The sequence below is a fragment of the Gobio gobio genome, assembly GCF_949357685.1.
Source record: "Gobio gobio genome assembly, chromosome: 12".
NCBI classification, from domain to species: Eukaryota; Metazoa; Chordata; class Actinopteri; order Cypriniformes; family Gobionidae; genus Gobio; species Gobio gobio.
In genome coordinates, this window is record NC_137105.1 from 20007759 (window position 1) to 20031036 (window position 23278).

The following is a 23278-nucleotide window of genomic DNA, read 5'->3' on the forward strand; positions in this document are numbered from 1 at the left end:
TATTAGGCACCAAGTGAACATTTTGTCCTGAAAGTTGATGTGTTAGAAGCAGGAAAAATGGGCAAGCGTAAAGATTTGAGCGAGTTTGACAAGGGCCAAATTGTGTTGGCTAGACGACTGGGTCAGAGCATCTTCAAAACTGCAGCTCTTGCGGGGTGTTCACGGTCTGCAGTGTTCAGTATCTAACAAAAGTGGTCCAAGGAAGAAACAGTGGTGAACCGGCGACAGGGTCATTGGCGGTCAAGGCTCTTTGATGCACGTAGGGAGTGAAGGCTGGCCCGTGTGGTCCGATCAAACAGACGAGCTACTGTAGCTCAAATTGCTCAAGAAGTTAATGCTGGTTATGATAGAAATGTGTCAGAATACACAGTGCATCGCAGTTTATTGCGCATTGGGGCTGCATAGCCACAGACCAGTCAGGGGGCCCATGCTGACCCCTGTCCACCTCCAAATTCCCCAGATCTCAATCCAATCGAGCATCTGTGGGATGTGCTGAACAAACAAGTCTGATCCATGGAGGCCCCACCTCGCAACTTACAGGACTTAAAAGGATAGTTCACCCAAAAATGAAAATTCTGTCATCATTTACTCACCCTCAAGTTGTTCCAAACCTGTATGAGTTTCTTTGTTCTGCTGAACACATAAGAAGATATTTTGAAGAATGTTTGTAACCAAGCAGGTAGAGCAACCATTGACTACCATAGCAGGGGAAAAAATACAATGGTAGTTAAAGGTTGCTCTATCTGCTTGGTTACAAACAGAACAAAGAAACTCATACAGGTTTGGAACAACTTGAGGGTGAGTAAATGACAGATTTTTCATTTTTGGGTGAACTATCCCTTTAAAGGATCTGCTGCTAACATCTTAGTGCCAGATACCACAGCACACCTTCAGGAGTCTAGTGGAGTCCATGCCTTGACGGGTCAGGGCTGTTTTGGCAGGAAAAGGGGGACTAACACAATATTAGGTCATAATATTATGCCTGATCGGTGTATATAAAACATGTTTTAAAACTTTGAAGATTTTAAGTAGTTAAAAGTGAGTCTAACTACTGAAGAGTCAACCACAAAGACAAACATCCCCCACTGTATTTGTGCACAGGACAGCAAATCTGAAAAAGCCTGTTCAATCAAAGATTTGATTAATCTGAAAAACAAACTCAGAACCGAAGACTTCAACACACACTCACCTCTGTCACCTGGCTGTGGGTGGAGAAGAAGACCCTTGCAAATGGGTCAGACAGGCCACTACTGTCAGCAGCAAACAGACTGCGAGCCTGATACATGTGTGCCCTCAGCTGAAACACCTGCTTCACTACAGAAGAGGATACAGAGGGTCAGTTATCACATACAGCACATGATTTAACATACATGCAAACTCCACCAAATGCAAATAAACCAACATGTACAAACCATTAGATCATATATAAAATCATATAATCTTACTGTTATAAACTAGGCTGATGGGAGGGACAGCTTGTATGCCTATTCCCTTCGCTGCTTTGTTTTCTTCAAAGCCGCTAGGGAGGCCGCTCAGAAAGTCTTTCCTCTGTTTGTTCAACCCCAGCCACAAATACATCTCTAGTTTAGCCTGCACTGTCCAGCCAGCATGCCCAAAGCCTTTCTTTCCAGGCAGCTATAATGAACACAAACACCCATGCAGAACTTTTACATCAATAACATACAACCTGATTTAATATCTTCCAATTAACATGTTTATTTGAAAATGGGATATAAAATAGGAGTTACCCTGAGAAAAACAGCTTTGACTTTCCCACAGTCTTTTCCCATCTCTTCATCAACAATCGAGTAGAGGATGTCTTTGGAGGGTATGCGGGCGTACGCTATGCGTTTGTTGTTGCTAATCATCCATATGAACACATCAGGGATGCTGTGCTGGGGCTTAGAGGAAAATAAACAAAAACGATGAGCCTGAGATACTGATGCTGTATAGAGAATTTAGGGAATGTGATTCCTTTTACAGTACCTCATCTGCCAGGAAACGAAGCCTATGAAGGAAATTCAACACTAGCTTGAGTTTGTCTCGAACTGTGTTTCTCTTTACTTGTGAGCGAATAGTTTTAGCCTGCTGACCCATACTCTCCTGGGAACAATATAACGTGAAAATTACATTTAACATCACATCAGCAGTTTTTAAAGTCCAAGCTGAGACCAAATAAGGTGTGTAAGTGTACCATCTCTCTCATACAGGACTTCAGCCTCTCCCTGTCCAACTTGGTTCTTCCGGATAGACTCTGATCTTTGTTTGCCAGGGTAACAAAACGGCTTAAATTGTGGGGAATAGGGTAAAAAGTCAAAAGATTGTTGATTATGCTGTATAGACTTTAACTTTGATTGTTTAGATCCACTTTTACATTCTCTCACCTGCAATTTGTGCCAAGTTCTTCTAAAACACCCCTAAGTCTGCGTTCTGGATACGCCTTCTCTGTTTTTATGATTTCTTGAACATCATTTAGACCTTCCTCCTGTTTATAAAGACAGACATGCACATGCTTAAACATTTGCCCGGTTTTACAAAAATAACCCTAAAAGATCTGCTTAGAAGGAGGAGATTGACAGCATAATAGTCACATAGCAATTTTAAGAGGAGCCTGACCAGTTTATCTGCAATCTTGTCCATTATATTAGAGTTGTATAGCCGTCTTCTCTGGTCCTGCCACCAGCTCTTGATGTAAATGCAGGGTTTCTTTTCAAAGTAAGGCAAGTGGAAGTAATTTCTGTAAATCGAGCAAAATGGACAGTTCAGTTCCAAGACATACAGCTCAACAACAGCTGGTATCTATAAACAAAGTGTTTTTGACAAGTTGCCTGTTAGAGGGAATTTCAGTCAGAGGACACTTTTGTTATAATAACAGTGTAGAGGTTTTGCTCGAAACCATAATTTCCATATGATTTGAAGACCAATGCTGCATCCCAATTTGCCTACTTATACTAAAAGTATGTACTGTTTGTGTGTAGCAGAAGAGTAGACAAGCTTTGGGACATTCTACTTTGTCACAATTGCGTCTTTAACAGACAGCTCTGTCGCTTAGTTACGTGCATCCGGTCCCCGTTTAAACTGCCCTGTCCATCTTGACCTGCCAACTCTCCTCATGTGTTTGCAATTTGCATAATGATACATTTAAAAGTTAATGACCAAACACATCCTTACAAAAGTTCACAATGCTGTTGCAGATTAAATATAATGTGGATAACATTGAATAATTATGTTTTTGTCACATTAGATACTCAAACCCCTTTATCTAAACCTCTCTACTTAACGGTCGGACTCGCAGATCCGCCATTTTTGTAGTTTTTAACACTTTTTATTCATGTTTGTTCTAATCGAATCCTCGTCCAACACGCAATGGGTTATGGGCAATATTAGCCGTTAGTGTGCACGGATCTGCTCTTCAGATTCTAACCGGAAAAAGTAGTAGATCATCTGGGTATCTTTGGAATACTCATTTCAACTTACTACAAATTGGGACACACTAATTCCGATTTCGAATACTATTTAGGACGGATAGTATGCGAATTGGAATAGCATCAATATTTCCTTGACATTTTTTCATTTCCCTTTCCTTATTCTCTGACCTGTCAGTGATAACCGGTTTCATAGAAGGGGTGGACGGCACAGACATTAAATCTCCATCATCCTCTGCCTCTTCATCGCTGGAGTTGTGGATGAGCTCAGACTCCTCTTCCTCACTTTCTCCTCCACCCTCTTTCTTCTTCTTTGCTGATGCAGGCTTGCTCACTCCATCTATCTGGTTACCATAGTTACCTAAATGGAAAATTGTGTACATGTGGTGCTGTAAATTTTTTATTTTTGATGTGTTGAATTTACTGAAGCATTGCTTGACTATTTGCATAAGTATATTGAAAAGTGAAAGTTTTGAAAAGCGAAATCACAGGTGTTTGAATTCAGCTCACCGATAGTGACTTCAAAGCTGATGGGTTTATCTCCAATTTTCCTGTCTATCATTGTGGCCTCCAAGAACGACCCAAAAAGGAAAAACTCCTCCATCTTCCCTGTGGCACTCTGAAACAAAAAAAAGTTAAGATTTTAAAGGTCAGAATGCAGACATTGATTTTATACAAAAAAAAAAAAAAGACTGAGGAATGAACAAACTATCTTTAAAAAAAAAAAAAAAAAAAAAAAACATTGTTTTTTGTGACCCTTTATTCCACTGCATTGGGCTCTCACATCTTTTCTCTCAGACATGTATTGGATTTTCCCAATAGTGTTCGCAAGCGTGTGAGTTCAGTCTGAAATTATAATTGACTTGAGATGTTGGCAGCTCAGTTCTGCATTGTAACCCAGCAGGGGTTTCCTCTCATCTATGCTCTCAGGCTATGATCTTTGATAAAATAAAACTCTCACCAGCCTCTTCTCACCCTCTTATATTCTGCTGTTCCTAGCAAAAAATTTGAAATGAATTCACGCCCTTTCTTTTCCTACTGTAGTTACTGCAACTGCATAATTTTGTTCAAAAATGTTCATACAAAATTTACTTTAAAAGTGAGGGAATCCCTTTTATAATAACTATGGCAGTTTAGTAGTTAGTAATAAAAACCAGATTGGTAATTAATTATTGATCCATAGTAAACAGAAAAACAAATTGGAAATTCTATCATAATTCCATCATGACATCATTCCAGACCTGTATGACTTTCTTTCATTCATAGAATCTAAAAGTTGAATTAGATTTTTTTCCCCCATATAATAAATGCAAGGACTGAAGACCGAATAAATTCTGAAGTTCTAAAATGACAAAGAAAGCACCAATGAAATGCCACAAAAATGGTCCATACAACTTATTTTCTAAGTCTCATAAAGCTTTGTGTGAAAAACAGACTGAAATTTATAAATGAAAAATAACACAGATTTTTAAAAGAGAAGTAGTAATGCTCGAATTGTAAATTCATTTTCTTTTCAATCAATCTGTTGATCCACTACACAAAAAAACTGATCTGAAAGATTTGCTCATTAAATGGACTTATCTGGTTCTGTAACATCGCACTAGATGGGAAGATTGTCAGGTGAATAATGACTTTAATTTCAGTGTGTTCATCTCACAAAGCTATTATATCGTTTTAGAAAAGTTGGCATACATGGCATGCGTACTACTGACTGCTTTTATGATAATTTTTAGGTGCTTCTATGTTGCTTTTGGTACCTTTGAAGCTTAAAAGCTCTAGTCTCTATTATAACTGAAGAAAAGAACAAATTGTATATTATTCAAAATGTATCCTTTTGTGTTCCACAGAAGAAAGAAAGTGATTTGGAATGAGTAAATAATGACAGAATGATTATTTGGGGGGTGGGGGTTGGGATGTGTCGACGTGACCATCACTGGCCAAACAAATACACACTGCATAGCACTGACACCCAACTGTTATTGGCTGAATGTTTGTTCACTCAAAAGTGTGGGGTACAGAATCACTTTGAAGTGGGTGGGTGGGGTGGGGGGTGGGGGGGGCTTCCCCATCGTCCTCCTACGTCCTGCTACGCCACTGTCTACAGCTTGGATCAATGCACAGGCTTTTAAAGCACCAGGTTAGTCATCCCATTGAGAGAAATTGTGACTATCAGCATCCTATATTTGCCTCTTCATCAAGTGTGATAACAAATCTTGCCCTTCAGTAAAATGCATCTGACAATCAATATTTGCTCCCAGAGGCCACACAAAATCACAGACAGCTGGACTCCCACATCTGCAATGACTTTTTGTCTGAGGACACAAAGCTTGGCCTTGTAATTTCCCAGTGGGCAGCTGATATTTCAAATAATCTGAGTCAATTTGTCTTGCGATATGGTGCAAGGGGTTCAGAAGGTTAGAGATGACTGGGCCAAAAGGAATCTGTAGAGTTTTTTTTTTTTTTTTTACCGTACAATATTAAGATTGTAGGCCCGCAGATAAAACTATGTGTAGTGTCATAGTGGGGCAGGTAAGTGTAGAATTATTTAGGATTCATAGAGATTTTAGTACTGATCTCAAGAGAAATGTCAAAGTGCCTTGACCCAATCTAAAAAAAGGAAATAAGAAATCTCACCTCTGAGATGTTGGACACTGGCTCCATTTGCACCTCAGTAGAGCTTATTATCTCTGTGGAAGAGGTGTCCAGGATCTCCACTGCGACACTAACGAGGAGGCGTGCCCTGAAGGACACACCCTCCCCCAGCCCCTCGTTCAGGTCCTGGTGCTCATCCATCAGGGTGTAGTTACGGGTAGAACCATACATATTCACCCAAGCTGGGCCCATAGTGGGCAAGAACCCTGGGGAGAGATGGAGGAGCAGTCAATTCTAGTGTTTTAGATCTGTTTATTTACAACCACTGTTTATGGATGTACACCTTGTACATACACTGTTAAACCGTCAGTATTTCTTTGGGACAGATTGCCATTACCTTTGTCTCCATCATTTGCAATCTTGCGTAGATCGATGAAATGGGTTCCTATGGCAACATCATTCACCTTGTCTGAATCACGGATCTGGACTTTCAATCGCCTACACAAAGGTGGGAACATCTCAGTGAAGACTATTTGCTCGTTCCAGATGGGCTCGTAGCTGCTCTTCTGAACTGACGTTTTACCCTGCACGTGTAAGGTGTCATAAGAAATGTGTACAGTTAAAAAAATAAAACAGTTGTCAGCAACGGTTGCACAAAGGTGTGGAAATGGATCTATTTTTAAAGAGCTGAAAGAAACACAGGGCTTAAATACCCAGACAAACTAAATGTATGACTGGTGTAACTGATAATTAAACAATGAAAAACCATGGAATCTAACAGAAAGCTAGTACACGTGACAAACCCACCCAAAAAAAAAAAGAAAAGAAAAGATAATTCCTTAAAACAGTAATGCTTTCTCAATGTCTAATATAAAAAATTGGATGGATATAAATATTGATCTCTTATTGAGTGTCTTCAGGTCTCTCTTACCTTCTGCCCTGCAAATTGCACCAGGACATAAGGGTCCACAAGGTCTCTATTCTCCCCGATAAAAGCTTTCTTCACGTTGGCCATGATGCTGGTGTTCATTTTAGGTAGTCCCTCAGCTCTATAAATCTTAACATAAAACCGAGCCCACTGTCTCTCTGATGGAACACCCTCCGGCAAGAGAAGATTCCTGCAATATATCAAAACGAACATGAGAATAGACCAACTTGACACTCAAATAAATAAATGTATAAATAAATCAAATAAATAAAGCATTAGATGGTGTAGGTTGCAGTTTTAACGTTCTAACCCCTCTATGTCATCCTCATCTGTTTCATTGGCCTTGTGGGGAGTTTTGATGTTGTCTCCTTTTCCTACGACTGCAATGTCACACCTAACGTAACCTTTGCAGCCAGCTGTGATGTCATCAGGGTCCGACAGCATTGCCCATTTGTGATGAAACTGATGTTCTGTAATATACAAGCACCAATTAATAGTCTTTTCCCTGTCTAATTAGTACATCTCTTACTTATTTCCATGGTTACTGACCAGGTTGTGAGTAAACAGTTCCCACATCTAGTTTGAAGGTGCCTACCAGGGTGCCACTTCGTAGAAGGTTTTTAGAATGTATTACCTTAATTATAACACAAAAGAAGAACAGAAGCACAACTTACTCAAGTTACATCAGTTGTTTCCAATGGGTTTCATGGAGGTTTGTTATAATATGTACAATCATATGTTGGAAGATTTGAACACGCATAAAAAGAGGATTAATCTACTCACTGATATCTTCAGGATCTTGTCAAACATGACATCTGGAGGCACGTGGAAGTCAAAGACAAAGTACTGTTGAGAGATAGGGAAAAATTGGAAATAATGTCTGGAGATGAAGTTTATAAAGCTAGGTTGTTTATCATATATACAATGTGGGTGGATTTAGGTGTTATTTAAGTACTGATCATGAAAAAAAAACTACAAGACAGTTGTCTTTAGAGATATATTCTTGCAGTTCTATTCTGATAAATAATAGCCAAACTGTCTGAAATGACTGATTTTTCAGCAATGTGAATGTAACCTCATTGTAGTAGGGGCAGTTTGTGGACTCCTTCATTGACGTATACTTCTTCTCCTCTCCAATTTCCACACAAACCACAGGGTCCATGTTCAAACCAATCAACTGACGGGCCTCGATTACTGTAACACTGATCTGAAAGACATTTTAATTGGGATATTATAAAAATAAATTGATATAAAAAGAATGAAGAAAAAAACAAACAATATAAACCACTAAGCTGGTAGATGCTGATTAAGACTGATGAGGCTGTGTTAACGTGGGAGTGGAATGTGTTATGATTTTATTACAGTAGAGGGCTAATTAGTCAAGTTTGCTTTAGGGAATCAAATGACAAAAGCGCTACAGTATTTTACTGAATCACAGATTCATAAAGTAAATATCTGAGGCTGCATATGTAACGTGCGAGCAGGGATGAAGCGGAGTGAGAATCCAAGTGCAGCATGAACGTTTTAATAAGAAACATCATCAACAGTAAATCCAAGAACAAGGGTATCCAGAAACAGGCAGGAGCGCAACGACAGGAACACACATACCAGAGCAACGACCCACAAACAACAACTGAAGCACTGGGGTATATATACACAAAGGGAAACAAGGTTAACAAGATAACAAGGGGGTGTGGTAAATGGGAAACACCTGGGAAAACTAATCAACATGACAACACATGGCACAAGACGGGAAATAACAAAAGAGTCCACAAACACACAGGGAATTTATGACAGCATATGGGCAAATAAAGTAAAACTTAATCAATAGAAGGAAAATCATAATACTTTTGTAATTTTGGTGTCAGTTTTTAAGCGAGCAGAGCCATCTAATTCAGATTTGAGCTACTAAATTGCGTTCTCTCTCTCATTTCCGATGCTGTCTTTATTACATGTCAAAGCTACATTTCTACGAAACGCATTAAAACAAAATAAACCTCTCTCCACCGAAACTTGATTCCAGCAGAATTCACACAACACTTATTGCTGCAGTGATTTATTGTGCAAACGAGCCCCAAAAGTTAATGTAAAAGGAAAAAGCAAAGAAAAGCAAAGAGTTCCCAACCTCCAGCAAAATATGAACAGTTAGAGATAAGGAAATAATAATAAAAAAGACCTAGAAACGCGTACACACCACACATGGGATATATGGATTTCCTGTATTTAAAGGAATTACACAGTACCAGTACTGAAACGAATTTGCAATTCAACTGCTCAACACAACAGCCATGCAGAGGACAATTAGCAAGTAAACATCAAAGGCTTCTCTGAAACACTGAAGCTCAAGGCCGATGTTGTTTATTTGGGACAGCTCTGTATATTCAGGGCTTTGAGCAGAATACACTACTCCAGGATAAATGCCACTGGTTTAACATGTGTGGTTGGCAATTCAAGGCCGTGCAGTTATTGTCTGTGGGAATGTGTCTTAGCTTCACTGCCTCTCTGTCTGTTTTCCTGTCTCTTTTTATACCTGATAATCCACAGGACGCCCTGAACTAGGCTCCATCTTAATGTCAGGCTTTGATCTGAAAAACAAGAAGTGAATATCAAACTTCATGAAATACATTTGAACTAGGCCTGTCAATTGATTAGCCATTTTAATGTAATTACATTATTATTAATATCTGATCAAAATAAACAAATACAATAAATAAATAAAATACAAAATTCCATGTTGGCCAAGATACAAATAATTCAAGATTTGAAGAATTGTCTTGAGACCTTTTAGAAACCAATCACACCAAAGAACACATTAAACTGACAGGCCTAATTTCTACACTATAAACTGTTCCTTCTTTACAAAATAACTGAACAAGATTTGAAAGAAAACAAATAGATTAGCTTTCAGAATAAGAAATACTGAGGTTTTTCTTCACTGTGACCTTTGCAACGGATGCAAACAGATAAACTTGTGTACTGCTTTAAAAATACACCATGTGCACATCAGATTTGTGACCTTTTGTTGGAGACATTAGTGGTTACTACAGTAACAGAGGCCAGTGATATGGTATCAGGGTCAAGCCCACCGCCCAGGCGCATGGTCTTTCGATCCAGATCTTCTGCATCCAAAATGGCAGAGTCATCTGTGCACAAGAGGACAGCTGAGTTAATACTGCATGATAGTTTAAGATTATTTAGTCTTTCCTATAGACATCAAATGTAAAATCTCCTGAAGCAAAACCAATTGAGGACCACTGATTTAAAGTACAATTAAGGTCATGGTAATACAAGTACAATAAACATGAGCTTCAGTTTGCCTTGAGCACTAAACTGACACAAAATACAGACACAAATTTGAGCACCAAAATGCAGACACAAATACTAAGCTACTGTAAAAACTATTTCAGTTTGGTTCCTGTTTTCCTCTCTCACCCAATAAATAAATAAATGTACATTTCTTGTAAAACAAGCTCTCTAATGATCAGCGATATTTACCTCCTTTTTTGTGGTCATCTTTGGAGCTACGTGTCTTGCCCAGTTTCATGGCTGAAAACACTCCTTTTCCCGTCCTACAATATAAAACAAACATTTGGAAGGGCATGAATGAGGAAAAAAAAGTCACAGTCCCACTTTATATTAAGTGACCTTAACTACTATGTACTTACATCAAAAAATAAGTACAATGTACTTATTGTGTTCATATTGTATATCAAAACACTTTTAATGCTATTGAGGTGGGATATGGGTAAGGTTAGGGACAGGTTTGGTGGTATGGGTAGGTTAAGGGTGTGTTGAGGTACATATAAGTACAATGTAAAAACATGTATGCACACAATAAGTACATTGTATCAAATGATTAATTTCATTGTTAGAACATAGTAGTTAAGGGAAATTACTATAAAGTGGGACCAAAGTCACAAAATGTGCACTGTGATTAGTTTTAAAATCACCACTACCTCTGGACCTCTCAAACGCTGAATACCACAATAAGAAATATGATTATGTTATGAAGATACTGTATAAAAAGCAGTGACATTCCACAACTCAATCAAATAAATAATTAACATAAAGCTTACACATAGGTAGTGCAAGGGATAGAGACTCAAATATTCAAATATTTTCCATATGCTTGGAAGTTTATTTAGACATAACAAAGCAGTTTATTCTCTTATAGGGAGTTCTGGAGTGCAATCAAAAAATAATCACTGCTGGAGCACGAAAAGTTTTTCCAAGATGGAAAATTTCTGTGATATTTATCACTCAATCGAGACACACGTTTCAACAGCGAGACCCCACTCACAATGGCCCCAGTGGTGTCCAATAACTCTGCACTGATATTATAGTGATTAGATATCAGTTCTACAAAGGCCTGATGATGTCACAGGCTGGCTGGACAAATAATGGTCCTTAATTATTCAACAAGATGGGTACAATTCTCCAATTAGCTGTGATCTGTGGATATAGATACTTTCTCAGGACAAGATGAAAGAAATCCAGATTGTTTTGTTCCTTTATTTCCTTTGAGCATCTTAAACAGAGTGAAAATGTATCAGGATTACAATGACTTCTCAATTATTTGGAGGAATAACAAAAATCACCAACTAATAAGACATTATCTGTAAAGTCAGGACTGATTATGCAGATTTTTTTTTAACATTTATTCAGTTTAGTCATTATTTGCATCTCAGTCTTGGTGGAAGCATATCCTCTGAAATCTGTTTTTGTTGAATCTTTGTCATCATCTCAAAGTGACACTGAAGAGAAAGTCTTTAGAGCTTGCAAGGTTTTATCCATTAGTAGAAAGGATTAAAGATCAGTTTTTTTCCCTCCTAGAAGTCCAGCAATTAAAATTGTAAAGGTGAAAATAAGCCAAACACCCCTCTAAAATACATACTGAGCCAAACATGAAGTTATATCAAACAAAAGAGTTCATATTAAAATATAGAAATGACATCAGGCATACATCCGGTATGTTTTGAGGGTCACATAAGGTCACATAATCATATATGAGCATATGGTCACATAGTGCATGACTGAAGAAAAATATATGTATATGTCAGCAAGAGACACATATATATGTTTTCTTAACAACAGAACTCATGGATTAACTCTAACTTTAAGTCTATGAACTGCAAATCAGTAACTAGTTTATAATCACATTGCTATGAACTCAACAAAAAACACATATACAGGATACTCACCAAACGCTGACAACCACCAAAAACTGAGCAATAGAGAAATATGTGTACTGAGCCAACTGGGGTAAAAAAAAGGGGGTATTCCTGACCAAAGTATGTACTATATGTCTATTTTCAGAGGTTAGTCCAGATCCAAGCAAAGATTTAAAAATAAACACACAAGCAAAGAGAGACTTCTCAAACTAAATGGGCGTCCACAATAAGGGAGAACTTGAGATGATGACCAGGTATAAGTGAAAAAGTAACAGGAGAGTATGTGACCTCACACACACACATAGATACACACTCACACGGCAACACTCACTCACACACTCACTCACTCTCACTCTCTTACAGATTTGTCCGATACAATTATATCAAATCAAGTACATACACTACTGTTCAAAAAAAGTCAGTACGTTTTTTTTTTTTCTTTTTGAAAGAAATAAGTACATTTATTCAGAAAGGATGCACTAAATTAATCAAGTGACAGTAAAGACTTTTACATTGATATCACAAAAATATATCACAAAATATATACATTTTTTATATAAATATATTCCCCATTCTATAAGTTTGATTCATTTTACCAATTACAAATGTGCTGTACTAACTTGCCTTGCCTTATCAGACGTAAAAATGAACTGTAACTTGACATAACAGTTTCTTAACATAAACAATGTCATCTTGGGGTCAACATGTGTCCACATAAAAAACAAAACAGAGAACACTCCAGACTATGTTTGGGCTTTCACTTAGACTATGATTAGTTTGGACAAAATCAAGAACGAAGGACTGGATTGTTTCTAGACATAAGGTAACCTAACACTAATTAGATGATTTTTAGAGCGTGATGAGACCAGCTCTGTTTAATCTAAGGCTTCACTTCAGCAGTCAAGGAGAAACAGGCAACCCACAGCGCAAGCCGCAACCCACTCCAGGTCTTTGGGACTTGTTGGAGCTAATTCTCTGTCACATGCAATATCCTTACAGTAGGTCAAGCTGTACGTACTTTATGTAGGGCAGACTTTCGGCACTAACTTGTTTAGCCAAGATAGGATGGTCGGGAAACCATCAGTCTGACAGACAGTGTTGCTACAGAGAACAAAGCTTCAGTCTCAAATTGCGCTTTGAGATGCACACAATGGAGCAGACACTTTTTTTATGCATAGGAGAATGACATTTGTGGACACTCAGTCAATGAAACACTTGAGACGAATAAATAGCATTGGTTTAATTCCATCATTAAATGCCAAATGCTGCACTTTCATGTGGTTTTCATATGGTCAGTTTCAGTCTACATTGACTTTTCCTTAAGAGACGAAACCTTTTCAAAATGACAAACCCACTTGAATAAAGAGTGTAATCCCCCTTCCCCCTGTTTACTGAAGAGTGACCTTTACATATTATTTAGTGTGTGGGGGTGAGCTCAGGTGACATTTCATATTTTATGAGTCAAGATGCTAAACTGGGATGCACAAAAAGTCACTGATCACAAACCAATTATTTCTAAACCCTGTTTAAGATTTATGATCTGTACCATAAAACAACCAATACAACAGTTGTCAACACAATAAGAAAGAAGAGAACATGACATCTAGGAGAGAGATGAGAAATGAACTTAATTTGTATTTGCTTCAGGCATTCAAACGTGATGGAATATGAGCACAAATAGAGCTGCATGATTAATCGTTTAAAGACTGTTAGCTCGATTCAAACACCCACACGGTCTTATTCCTAAATGGCAATATTAAAACTTTGACAAGTATGATCACAGCAAACATTCTCTATGACCCAGAGAGCTGTTGTTGTCATGTATAGATATCAGTGATGCGCGGGTTGATCCAAAATGAGCGGGTGCCCGCGGCCACCCGCGGTTACCCGCGGTTACGAGTCATCCAAAAATATTTTTAATGATATTCGGGTCACGGTCGGTCGGATCGTCAATAAATCCTTATTTACCTTTTGAATGTTGAGCGTTATTAACTTTTGAATAAATGCTGACGCGGGACAAAATGCCCGATTTCCCAAAACGTTGAACTGAGCAATGCCATTGTACCATTTTAATAGGCTACTTTTGAACGCATTTAAAGTCAGTTTTATGTATTTTCTGAGAGGGGGCGGGATTTTTGTTGGGAAAGTCGGGGGAGAGACGCACACTTCGATTAGACTGGATAAACACATGCAGCATCTTAATTGTTAAGAAAATTAAACGAAATAAATGAATAAATCAAGCCTGTATTACATAACACTAGGCTATATCATACAGCATTCAGAAAAATAACAGTTTGCGCTCCTAAGGGCTTTCACACTTTTCCAAATGTTTTCCAAATGTGGGCTGATGAATTCTTCAAGCCGGGTCGAAACATAAACATCGCGTTCATCAATAATATGCATCTGGAGCTGAAATGGAAAATGATGGGCCGCCTCAAGAACTTCCTGCTCTCGCTGCTGCACCTCTGAGCGCACCACGCCAGGGCCTGAAACATTTTCTCAATGGCCCAATGAGCTACGATGAGCATTTACTACTTTTAAAAAATGCGGGTCAGGAAGCGGGTCGGGTACAATATTTTCTTCTTTTTTTTTGCGGTCCGAGTTGCGGGCGGGTTAGTTGAAAACGTCGGTCGGGTGCGGGTTGTTTATACATTGACCCGCGCATCACTGATAGATATGCAACCGCGTGGTTCACAAACAGTCTTTTTAACCACTCAGTACCATTATTCTGCATTACAATAATTCAAATTAGGGATGCTCATATTGACCGTTTAACCGTTAATCAATAGTAAGAATTTTGACCGATTAATACTATCAGTTAAACAGTTGAATTTTTTTTTTTTGCTGCATGGTCACCACATTTTTATAAGAAACAATATCGAGTCTATAAATATATCGATGAGAACACTCGTTTAAACAGCATATAGCCTACACACCAGGACTGCATTTGACTGCACATCACATTTTTCACAACGTTGATTCTTCTTGCAATCGTAATGCAATGGACTGTGGCCTATATTAAACTTTTAAATAAAAGGTTTACACATGCAGTCATATACACTAAACGAGCTTGCACAGCGACAGGAAATAAAAATTAACGCAAAAAACCTGCCTACCTTACCAGAGCAAGTGAGCAAAGCAACGCGGAGCTTCACTCATGAACTGCTCACCGGTAAAATGACATGCGCTCAAATCCTGCTCCGACATGACTTTTCTCAGTACTGTAGCCTACTATACTTGTAGCCATTAAAACACGTAATTAGTTTCAATTTAATATTATAATGTTATCTTTTAATTTAATTTACGTTGAAAAGTAAACAGGACACATAAGATGCATAATGTCAGAAGACGGGGGTCTTCAATAAGTTCAATAACACTTCAATACGTTTTGTTTTGTTGAAAGCCTTTCTTTAAAGTGAATTTTGTTTTGTATAAATTGTATCTAATTTTAATCTATGGTTTTATCAACCAAATTGCCCGTATTTAATAAATAATAAGCAAATAGCCTATAACAGACAACGGCTTAAATTAACAACTAGAAAAGAAAAAAAACTTTAGTCAGGGGCAGCCCTAACTATTTATTTCAGATAGACCTATTTTTGATCCAGCATGTCACAAAGGGAGTTCTGGGTTGAGCGCGCGGTGCTGAGCGGAATGAGCTTCAAAAATTAACAGAATCTCCAGAAAGGCGCTCTCCACTGGAGGAAATATTAGTACCGCTCTTTCTACGCACACCGCAATGGTCACAATATGACCTCTGTTTTAAAAACATAATTCAACATATAAATAATACTTTTTAATGGGCCACTTAAAATGTTTATTACAAATAAATAATAAAATTTTAAAAATGAATAAAATGAAAAAATATTTGCATTGCATTTGCAATCCTTTGAAATCCTTTGGAGCACCCCCACTTCCCGCACCCCTACACCACTTAGACATGCTAGGCCTACTTAAAAAAACAAAAACAAAAACAAAAAACAGTCAAGGTGTGGATTGAGGTAGGACTGCTATTTTTATATGATGAAAAAACTTAGTTTGGCGGGGAAAAAAACGATTCCGGTTCTTCAAAGCTTCAAACGGATTCAGTGTTTTGTTTTGTAATCTTAATTTGTTAATTATTTAAGTGAAAAATATTTAGTGTAGGCCTATTTATTTTATGCTTTTTATTCATATTTTATTCTGTTTTTCTCTGTTGTCAGAAACGCTGCAGGTTGTTGAAAATGTGATAATGTGCAGGTTCTGATGTTGTTGTTGATCTGTTCTGTATGTTGTGGTTTGCACAGTAAAATAAACCAGTCGAAAAAAGTGTCTATTTAACGAGTTATAGACACTCTTCAATTGTATATTTATTTAATGCCAATTCAATATTATAATCGTATCAGTTAACGGTTAATAATCTGATAATGAGCGGCGGTTGTCGGTCGGGAAAATTAACCGTATGACCATCCCTAATTCAAATGATCAAAAATTATCAAGTACTAAAATATTTTGTATATAAACACTGATGTCTCAGAAAGTACTGTAACTTGACACTTTAAATTTAAATTGTATCAATTACACCATTACACCAGTAGGTGGCGACAAATGACAGTAAAAAAAATTTTTTTTCATTGAATCATTCATTCAAGAGATTCGTTCAAAAACTCTAATTCATCAAGTAATGAAACAAGTTCCCATTCGGTTGGTTCACTCTGTACAACCCATGACTATAGGATATCGCGCTCTTGCGCCATTTGCTGAAGACTTCTTTATTCACACCTGAAAAGCCAATGACACATGACAACATGGGTGGGGTTACCTGCCTCTATCGTTCTGCACTTGAGAGGCGTGTTACGTGTGCTTGGTGGGGCAGTGGCCAGACACAGTCCACTCCTGTCTTTGGGTGCTGATCCAGATGTGGCGATTGCCAATTTTGGAGGCCATGGAGAGTTGGGATGATCGTGAGAAGGCTGAGGAGTGTCGGTGTAGTGTTAATGACAAGGTTCTTCTGGCTGCCCCGAGTCTGAGCAGAACTGCTGGGAGGATGAGTCTGTCTCACTGGACGTGGGCGAGGGATGCTCTGACGATATATTTCAGGCAGGGCAGATCCCGGCTCCCCCCACCCTTGAGGTGGAGGGCGGAAGTGAAGTGATGGAAGGTCCTTGCATTGATCTGTATCGGAGAGCAGCAGCAAAGTTGGTCGGTAGAGTGGCCTGCCCCTACTCCGATACAGAGAAGCTTGCAGGTTCTATTTGACTCCGTGGTGAGAACTTCCCTGCCGATCTAACCAGATTGGGAAGAAATGAACCTGTAAGATAGTGGATTCAATTTTAATTGTGTTGTCAATAAAAGAAAAACTGCATTAGAACCACTGACCCCAAAATCGGGCCGTGTGCCAACAGAGGAGGAAATTGCAGTAATATGCAATATCCAGAAATGTTTCCAAAAGGACAAGTGATGCAGAGGATCCTCGCTGTCCTCGAGCGGTGGTGCACATGCCCACTAACACTGTGGGTTCTTCACATGATTCCAGTAGGGCTGTGGATTATTTTGGTGTCTGAGAGGGCTTCCCCAGTGCTGAGGGAGGAAATTGGTCTTCACAGCAAAGTGGCAATTCAGGTGGAGCCACAAGGGAATACTAAGAAGAGGAAGAAGTGAACATTTTGTCCTCAAAGTTGATGTGTTAGAAGCAGGAAAAATGGGCAAGCGTAAGGATTTGAGAAAGTTTCACAAGGGCCAAATTGTGATGGCTAGACGACAGGGTCAGAGCATCTCCAAAACTGCAGCTCTTTGTCTACAGTGGTCAGTATCTATCAAAAGTGGTCCAAGGAAGGAACAGTGGTGAACCAGCGACAGGGTATTGGGCGGCCAAAGCTCACTGATGCACATGGGGAGCAAAGGCTGGCCCGTGTGGTCCAACCAAACACACGAGTTACTGTAGCTCAAATTGCTCAAGAAGTTAATGCTGGTTCTGATAGAAATGTGTCAGAATACACAGTGCATCACAGTTTGTTATTTATGCGGGTGCATAGCCGCAGACCAGTCAGGGTAACTATGCTGACCCCTGTCCACTGCAGAGCAATGGACCACAGAGCAATGGAAGAAGGTGACCAGGTCTGATGAATCACGTTTTCTTTTACATCACGTGGATGGGCAGGTGTGTGTGCGTGTGTACCTGGGGAACACATGGCACCAGGATGCACTATGGGATGAAGGCAAGCCGGCGGAGGGAGTGTGATGCTTTGGGCAATGTTCTGCTGAGAACCCTTGGGTCCTGCCATCCATGTGGATGTTACTTTGACACGTGCCACCTACCTAAGCATTGTTGCAGACCATGTACATCCTTTCATGGAAACAGTATTCCCTGGTGGCTGTGGGCTCTTTCAGCAGGATAATGTGCCCTGCCACAAAGCAAAATTGTTCAGGAATGGTTTGAGGAGCACAACAACGAGTTTGAGGTGTTGACTTGGCCTCCAAATTCCCCAGATCTCAATCCAATCGAGCATCTGTGGGATGTGCTGAACAAATAAGTCCTATCCATGGAGGTTCCATCTCGCAACTTATAGGACTTAAAGGATCTGCAGCTAACATCTTGGAGTTTTACGGCTTTCCATGTTTTCACTGTTATACGGTAGGAGGCGCTATGACACAAAAAAGAGTACTGAATCTCCTGATCATCATCGATATTATACAGCATATAAATCAAAACTGCCTAATGATACAGAATGAAATGTCGACCCAGGATGAGGTATAGGACTGTGCACGCTTTGGGGGTGTTGATGAACTCGATCTACTCCACCTATGTTTTGATCATCATTCTGAATCTGACCCAGATGTAGTCTTTGACAAAAACGCGTTGTGTAATCATGCAGCTACTGTAATACACAACATATTACAGCTAAACCAGTTAAATATCATCTAAACCAAGCTTGAAGACCAGCTACACTCACCTAAACTCATCACGTTAATATAGGTTAAGGCACAGAGAGTCAGAAATAGAGAAAATCATTCACGTCAATAAAAGTCTCTGTGTAAATCACTGGCCATTTCTCAACCATGACATGGAATAAATACATAGCAATACATTTAAACAGAGATAAATGGGATGCATTGAAAAGCATAAAGCAGCACAATGAATTATGTATCACTCAAGCGCTTAGGAGATCTTGGTGTCTGAGGTGAGTTTCTCTGGTGACAAAAACGGAGCAAAAACAGGAATTCAAAGCATGTTTTTATGTCAAATCACTGATCTGGTGTAATGTACAGTAACTTAGAATTGACAATTACTTTTCCCACTATAGGTCACTCCAAAATTATAAATACAAATCCCCTTTTAAAGAATTAGACAGTTTAAACCTTATTCCAGAGACATTAATACACTGAAGTGCTTGTTTTAATGAGTCTCATTTGTATTTTTTGCCATTTTTTCCCATTCACATCAATGCATAAATGAATCAGAAGCACAATTCCGTTTCATCAATGTGACACTCTATTAAAGTAATGAATTATTGAATAACGAGCACCTATGAGCTTTTGTGCCCTAGTTTATAAAGTGTGTGTGTGGGGAGTTCAAAGAGACAGTTTTATGCAAGGAGGAGAGAAGAACAAAAGAATGGAGCAATGGAGGCTGATGTTAGACTGCAACAAAGACAGCAAACTGAACCACTAGAGTAATGCAGCAGCTCTAAAGTGATAAACATCCCTGTGAAAACCCTTTTGTTCTGTAAAGTTTCATTTGACTGCAAGCTTTTGCCCATCATTGCCTCAAGCTCAGGAGAATAATGATCTCGCTCTCATGATTAAGGTTACCTTACAAACAGCAGGCTATGACAATTAATCTACGAATCTGATCAGAACTGGCAATTCTGACAGCTTAAACCAGCCTGTGAATAGATGGTTTAAACAAGTTTATCTGCTTATCTGGCATTAGTTTCAGCTATTCAGCCAGCTGGCCGCCCAGTCTGTCCAGCTGAAAATTTCCCAAAACCCCCACAACAGCCATCAAAAGAGACCAGCATAAAAAACTGGGTCAGACTGGTTACCAGTTCACCACCTTAGGACATATTAACATGTTAAAATGCTTTACTCAAACATGAAAGCACCTCATCTAATTGGTAAACATACAATGTTCCCTATATGATAATGATGTTTACACAAAAGGCTGATAGAAGCTGGATGGTCCAATTGACTATCAAAGCCTTTTCAGGTTGGTTCAATGATGCAGGTGCTTTTTGTGGAGCTGTTCAAATAACATGTAAAGAAAAGAACAAAAGCCGGAATGACGGAATATGACGGAAAACAAAGGACTGTAGATATATCACACACACTTGCATGTGCATGCAAAGCCATCACACCAATTCAAACCTAGCCTTGGATATAAAAATGTACAGTTGCTGGAAAGTTATGTACTTAGATTTTGGCATACATTTACCTATCATTTGACATAATCTTCAAATAACTTACAACAAAAGACAAACACGATTAGAGATGCTGGTCAGAGCCGACCTGCAATTCACAAGAGGGCTTTGCCTGATGCAAAATAAAAGATTTCAGTCAGCGTTTCTTGTGGATAATATATATTTTTTATAAATGTATTCGGCACACACTTTTCCTGCAACTGTACATCGACATTGGACTTTTCAGTGTAAGTTCAAGTAGCCACAGACTCATGCCTCTATAGGGAAAGAAACTAGAATGAATGAGGAAAAAGAAAGAGATAAAGCAGAGATGTGTTGGGAGAGGGAGAGAGAGAGAGAGAGAGAGAGAGAGAGAGAGAGAGAGAGAGAGAGAGAGAGAGAGGAGAAGATGAGAGAAGGGTCTAGTCATTAGAGAGATGAAGCTTCACTGCGTCCAACTGGCTTTTGGCAACTTCAGCTGCCAGACAAACACACACACTTTCTTTAAAGAGAAACTCCAAACAAACTCACACACACTTTTAGAAGTAAAACTGTACAACTATGAAACAGCACCAGGAATTAAGTTCAAGTGAGGACAGTTGGTTACATTATCAAAAAAGACAAATGTCAGGTAAACCAAAAACGGTGGTTACATTGAAAAAAAAAAAAAAACATTACTTAACATGACTGAACACAACTAAATTAGGTTACAGTAATGTTTAAGTGTCTAAAATAAATATCTCAAAACACTATCCTCACAGTGTTAAAGATGCTGATTGTTGTGAAATGAAAACAGTATAAAAGCCAAACTCTTCAAAAACATGTTAAATTATATTCAGTTCATAACTAGGAAGTTGCTTGGAATACAAAGCATAAGCACATCTCAAGTCTTTGAAGGTGTAGCAAACTCTTGGTGTGAGCCTCAAAGTCATGTATAAAGCATCAAAGACAGTGGTTTTGTGCTCACTCTTGGTCAGCAACAGAAAATAAGTTGTATAAGGACTTCAAATGCATTACTTGGGAGAAAATAAATAGACTTTTCTGGTGTGTATGTGTGTTTTGTTTGGCTGACTAAGCAGCTGTGATCTATGCCAACTAGGAAATGCATAACAAACTATCACATCCTATTTATTCAGACCTGAAAGCTTCCTTCTCTTCTCCTTTCCCTGTTTCTTATCGTTTACTGACTATCTGCAGTTAATTAATGCTAAACTAAAATATGCAAAAGTTGATTTATTATAAACTATTATCATGCATGAAGATAAGGCCCATTTCCAGAGGAAAAATAAACAGAATAGTATATAGATAAACTGTAAACTGTCTCAAATTTGGAGCATCACTTCATCTCATAACAGTGAACCGTGAGTGAAGACATAAGAAGTTGCAGTTACAGTATATAGAAGAATGTGACAAAATTATTGTCTTCATGGAGAAATAAGAAGGCAAGCCAGGTGGATCAGAAAAGAAAAAACATCACCTTTCATAAAAAAACTTGTTTAAGTGAAAATTAATCTAAAGCAAAGATTCCAGAATCACTATTTGTTTTGATAATAATGTGACTTGTTGGTTGAACAATTACTAATTTGCCATAATCTAATACAATATCTAAAAGAAACAGAGCTTTCAAAACTATCCAAACAACCATTCAAAAGGCTGCTTTAATTTTCCTAATAGTATCTTTTAACAACTCCCCCAATATAGATTTTTCTAACATTAATCATTCATACACATGTAAACATATCCACACAAAAACACTAATGGTGCCCATGCACAAACATGATGGAATAGTGTTGTGTCTGTACTGTATAATTTATGATTAAAGACCCTGTGGAGACTGAAAGGATTAGCGGAAATCAATACATCCCACACATTCAAGTCGTCCATCGTCTTCATTACTACGCAAAAATATATATAATGTATATATATGTTTATTTAGCACTGTCCAGTGAGCAAGATATTTGTTCCATATACATACAGAGGAATGCTAATAAGAGCTCTCGACTTGACAAATCGATAATACATATGCAAGATGCTTAATCTAATCTCCTCCTCATTATCTTCTTTAATTAGTTATCTGTGCAATATAAGCCACTGCACACGAGGGTGATGATGAATGAGGGTGATTGTGTTAACAGTGATAACAGTGACCGGCTAAGACGACACACTCACTTGCGGAATGTGGGGATGCCGTGGATAGATCGTCCAGGTGACGTCCCGGAGCTCTGGCTGCGTCCAGAGAGTAGACTGTCTGTCTCAAACTGGAAGGTTCCATCACAGTCATCTGGAATATCAAGGAATTCACCATCGCTCCACACCTTCACACTCCCGTCCATGGTCTGATATTTGATCTCTATGAAAATATTTGTCTAAAATATGAAGAAAATTTTGAAAATTAATTTTTATATACAGTGTATGTCAAATTAATAAGCCAGTAAAATTTGAATATATAAGGTATGTCTATCTTTTTCATATATATATATAATATAATATAATATGTGCTGTCAAATCGATTAATTGCAAATTAAATAGCATCCAAAATAAAAGTTTGTGTTTACATAATATATGTGTGTACTGAGTGTATTATTATGTATATATATAAATACACACTCATTAATATAATATATATATATATTAAGAAATATTTGCATGTGTATATATATATATATATATATATATATATATATATATATATATATATATATATATATATATATATATATATATATATATATATATATATAATATATATATTATATATATATATATTATATATATAAAAATATA

The 23278-nt window shown here is 38.1% G+C and overlaps 1 protein-coding gene across 1 annotated transcript in view; it reads right to left on the reverse strand.

The window, feature by feature from the left end:
* Positions 1 to 23278, reverse strand: part of otofa (otoferlin a) — an 80165-nt gene that overhangs the window by 16567 nt on the left and 40320 nt on the right. The window contains exons 5-24 of the mRNA XM_079831805.1: positions 22664 to 22860; positions 10441 to 10514; positions 9962 to 10088; positions 9476 to 9530; positions 8021 to 8152; positions 7729 to 7791; positions 7495 to 7579; positions 7256 to 7415; positions 6949 to 7135; positions 6415 to 6601; positions 6060 to 6283; positions 3936 to 4044; positions 3597 to 3786; positions 2617 to 2737; positions 2385 to 2485; positions 2195 to 2285; positions 1987 to 2103; positions 1749 to 1901; positions 1446 to 1635; positions 1190 to 1314 (exon numbers count right to left, since the gene is read on the reverse strand). Of these exons, the coding sequence (XP_079687931.1) occupies positions 1190 to 1314; positions 1446 to 1635; positions 1749 to 1901; positions 1987 to 2103; positions 2195 to 2285; positions 2385 to 2485; positions 2617 to 2737; positions 3597 to 3786; positions 3936 to 4044; positions 6060 to 6283; positions 6415 to 6601; positions 6949 to 7135; positions 7256 to 7415; positions 7495 to 7579; positions 7729 to 7791; positions 8021 to 8152; positions 9476 to 9530; positions 9962 to 10088; positions 10441 to 10514; positions 22664 to 22860 (2688 nt within the window). The remainder of the gene's footprint in view (positions 1 to 1189; positions 1315 to 1445; positions 1636 to 1748; positions 1902 to 1986; positions 2104 to 2194; positions 2286 to 2384; positions 2486 to 2616; positions 2738 to 3596; positions 3787 to 3935; positions 4045 to 6059; positions 6284 to 6414; positions 6602 to 6948; positions 7136 to 7255; positions 7416 to 7494; positions 7580 to 7728; positions 7792 to 8020; positions 8153 to 9475; positions 9531 to 9961; positions 10089 to 10440; positions 10515 to 22663; positions 22861 to 23278) is intronic.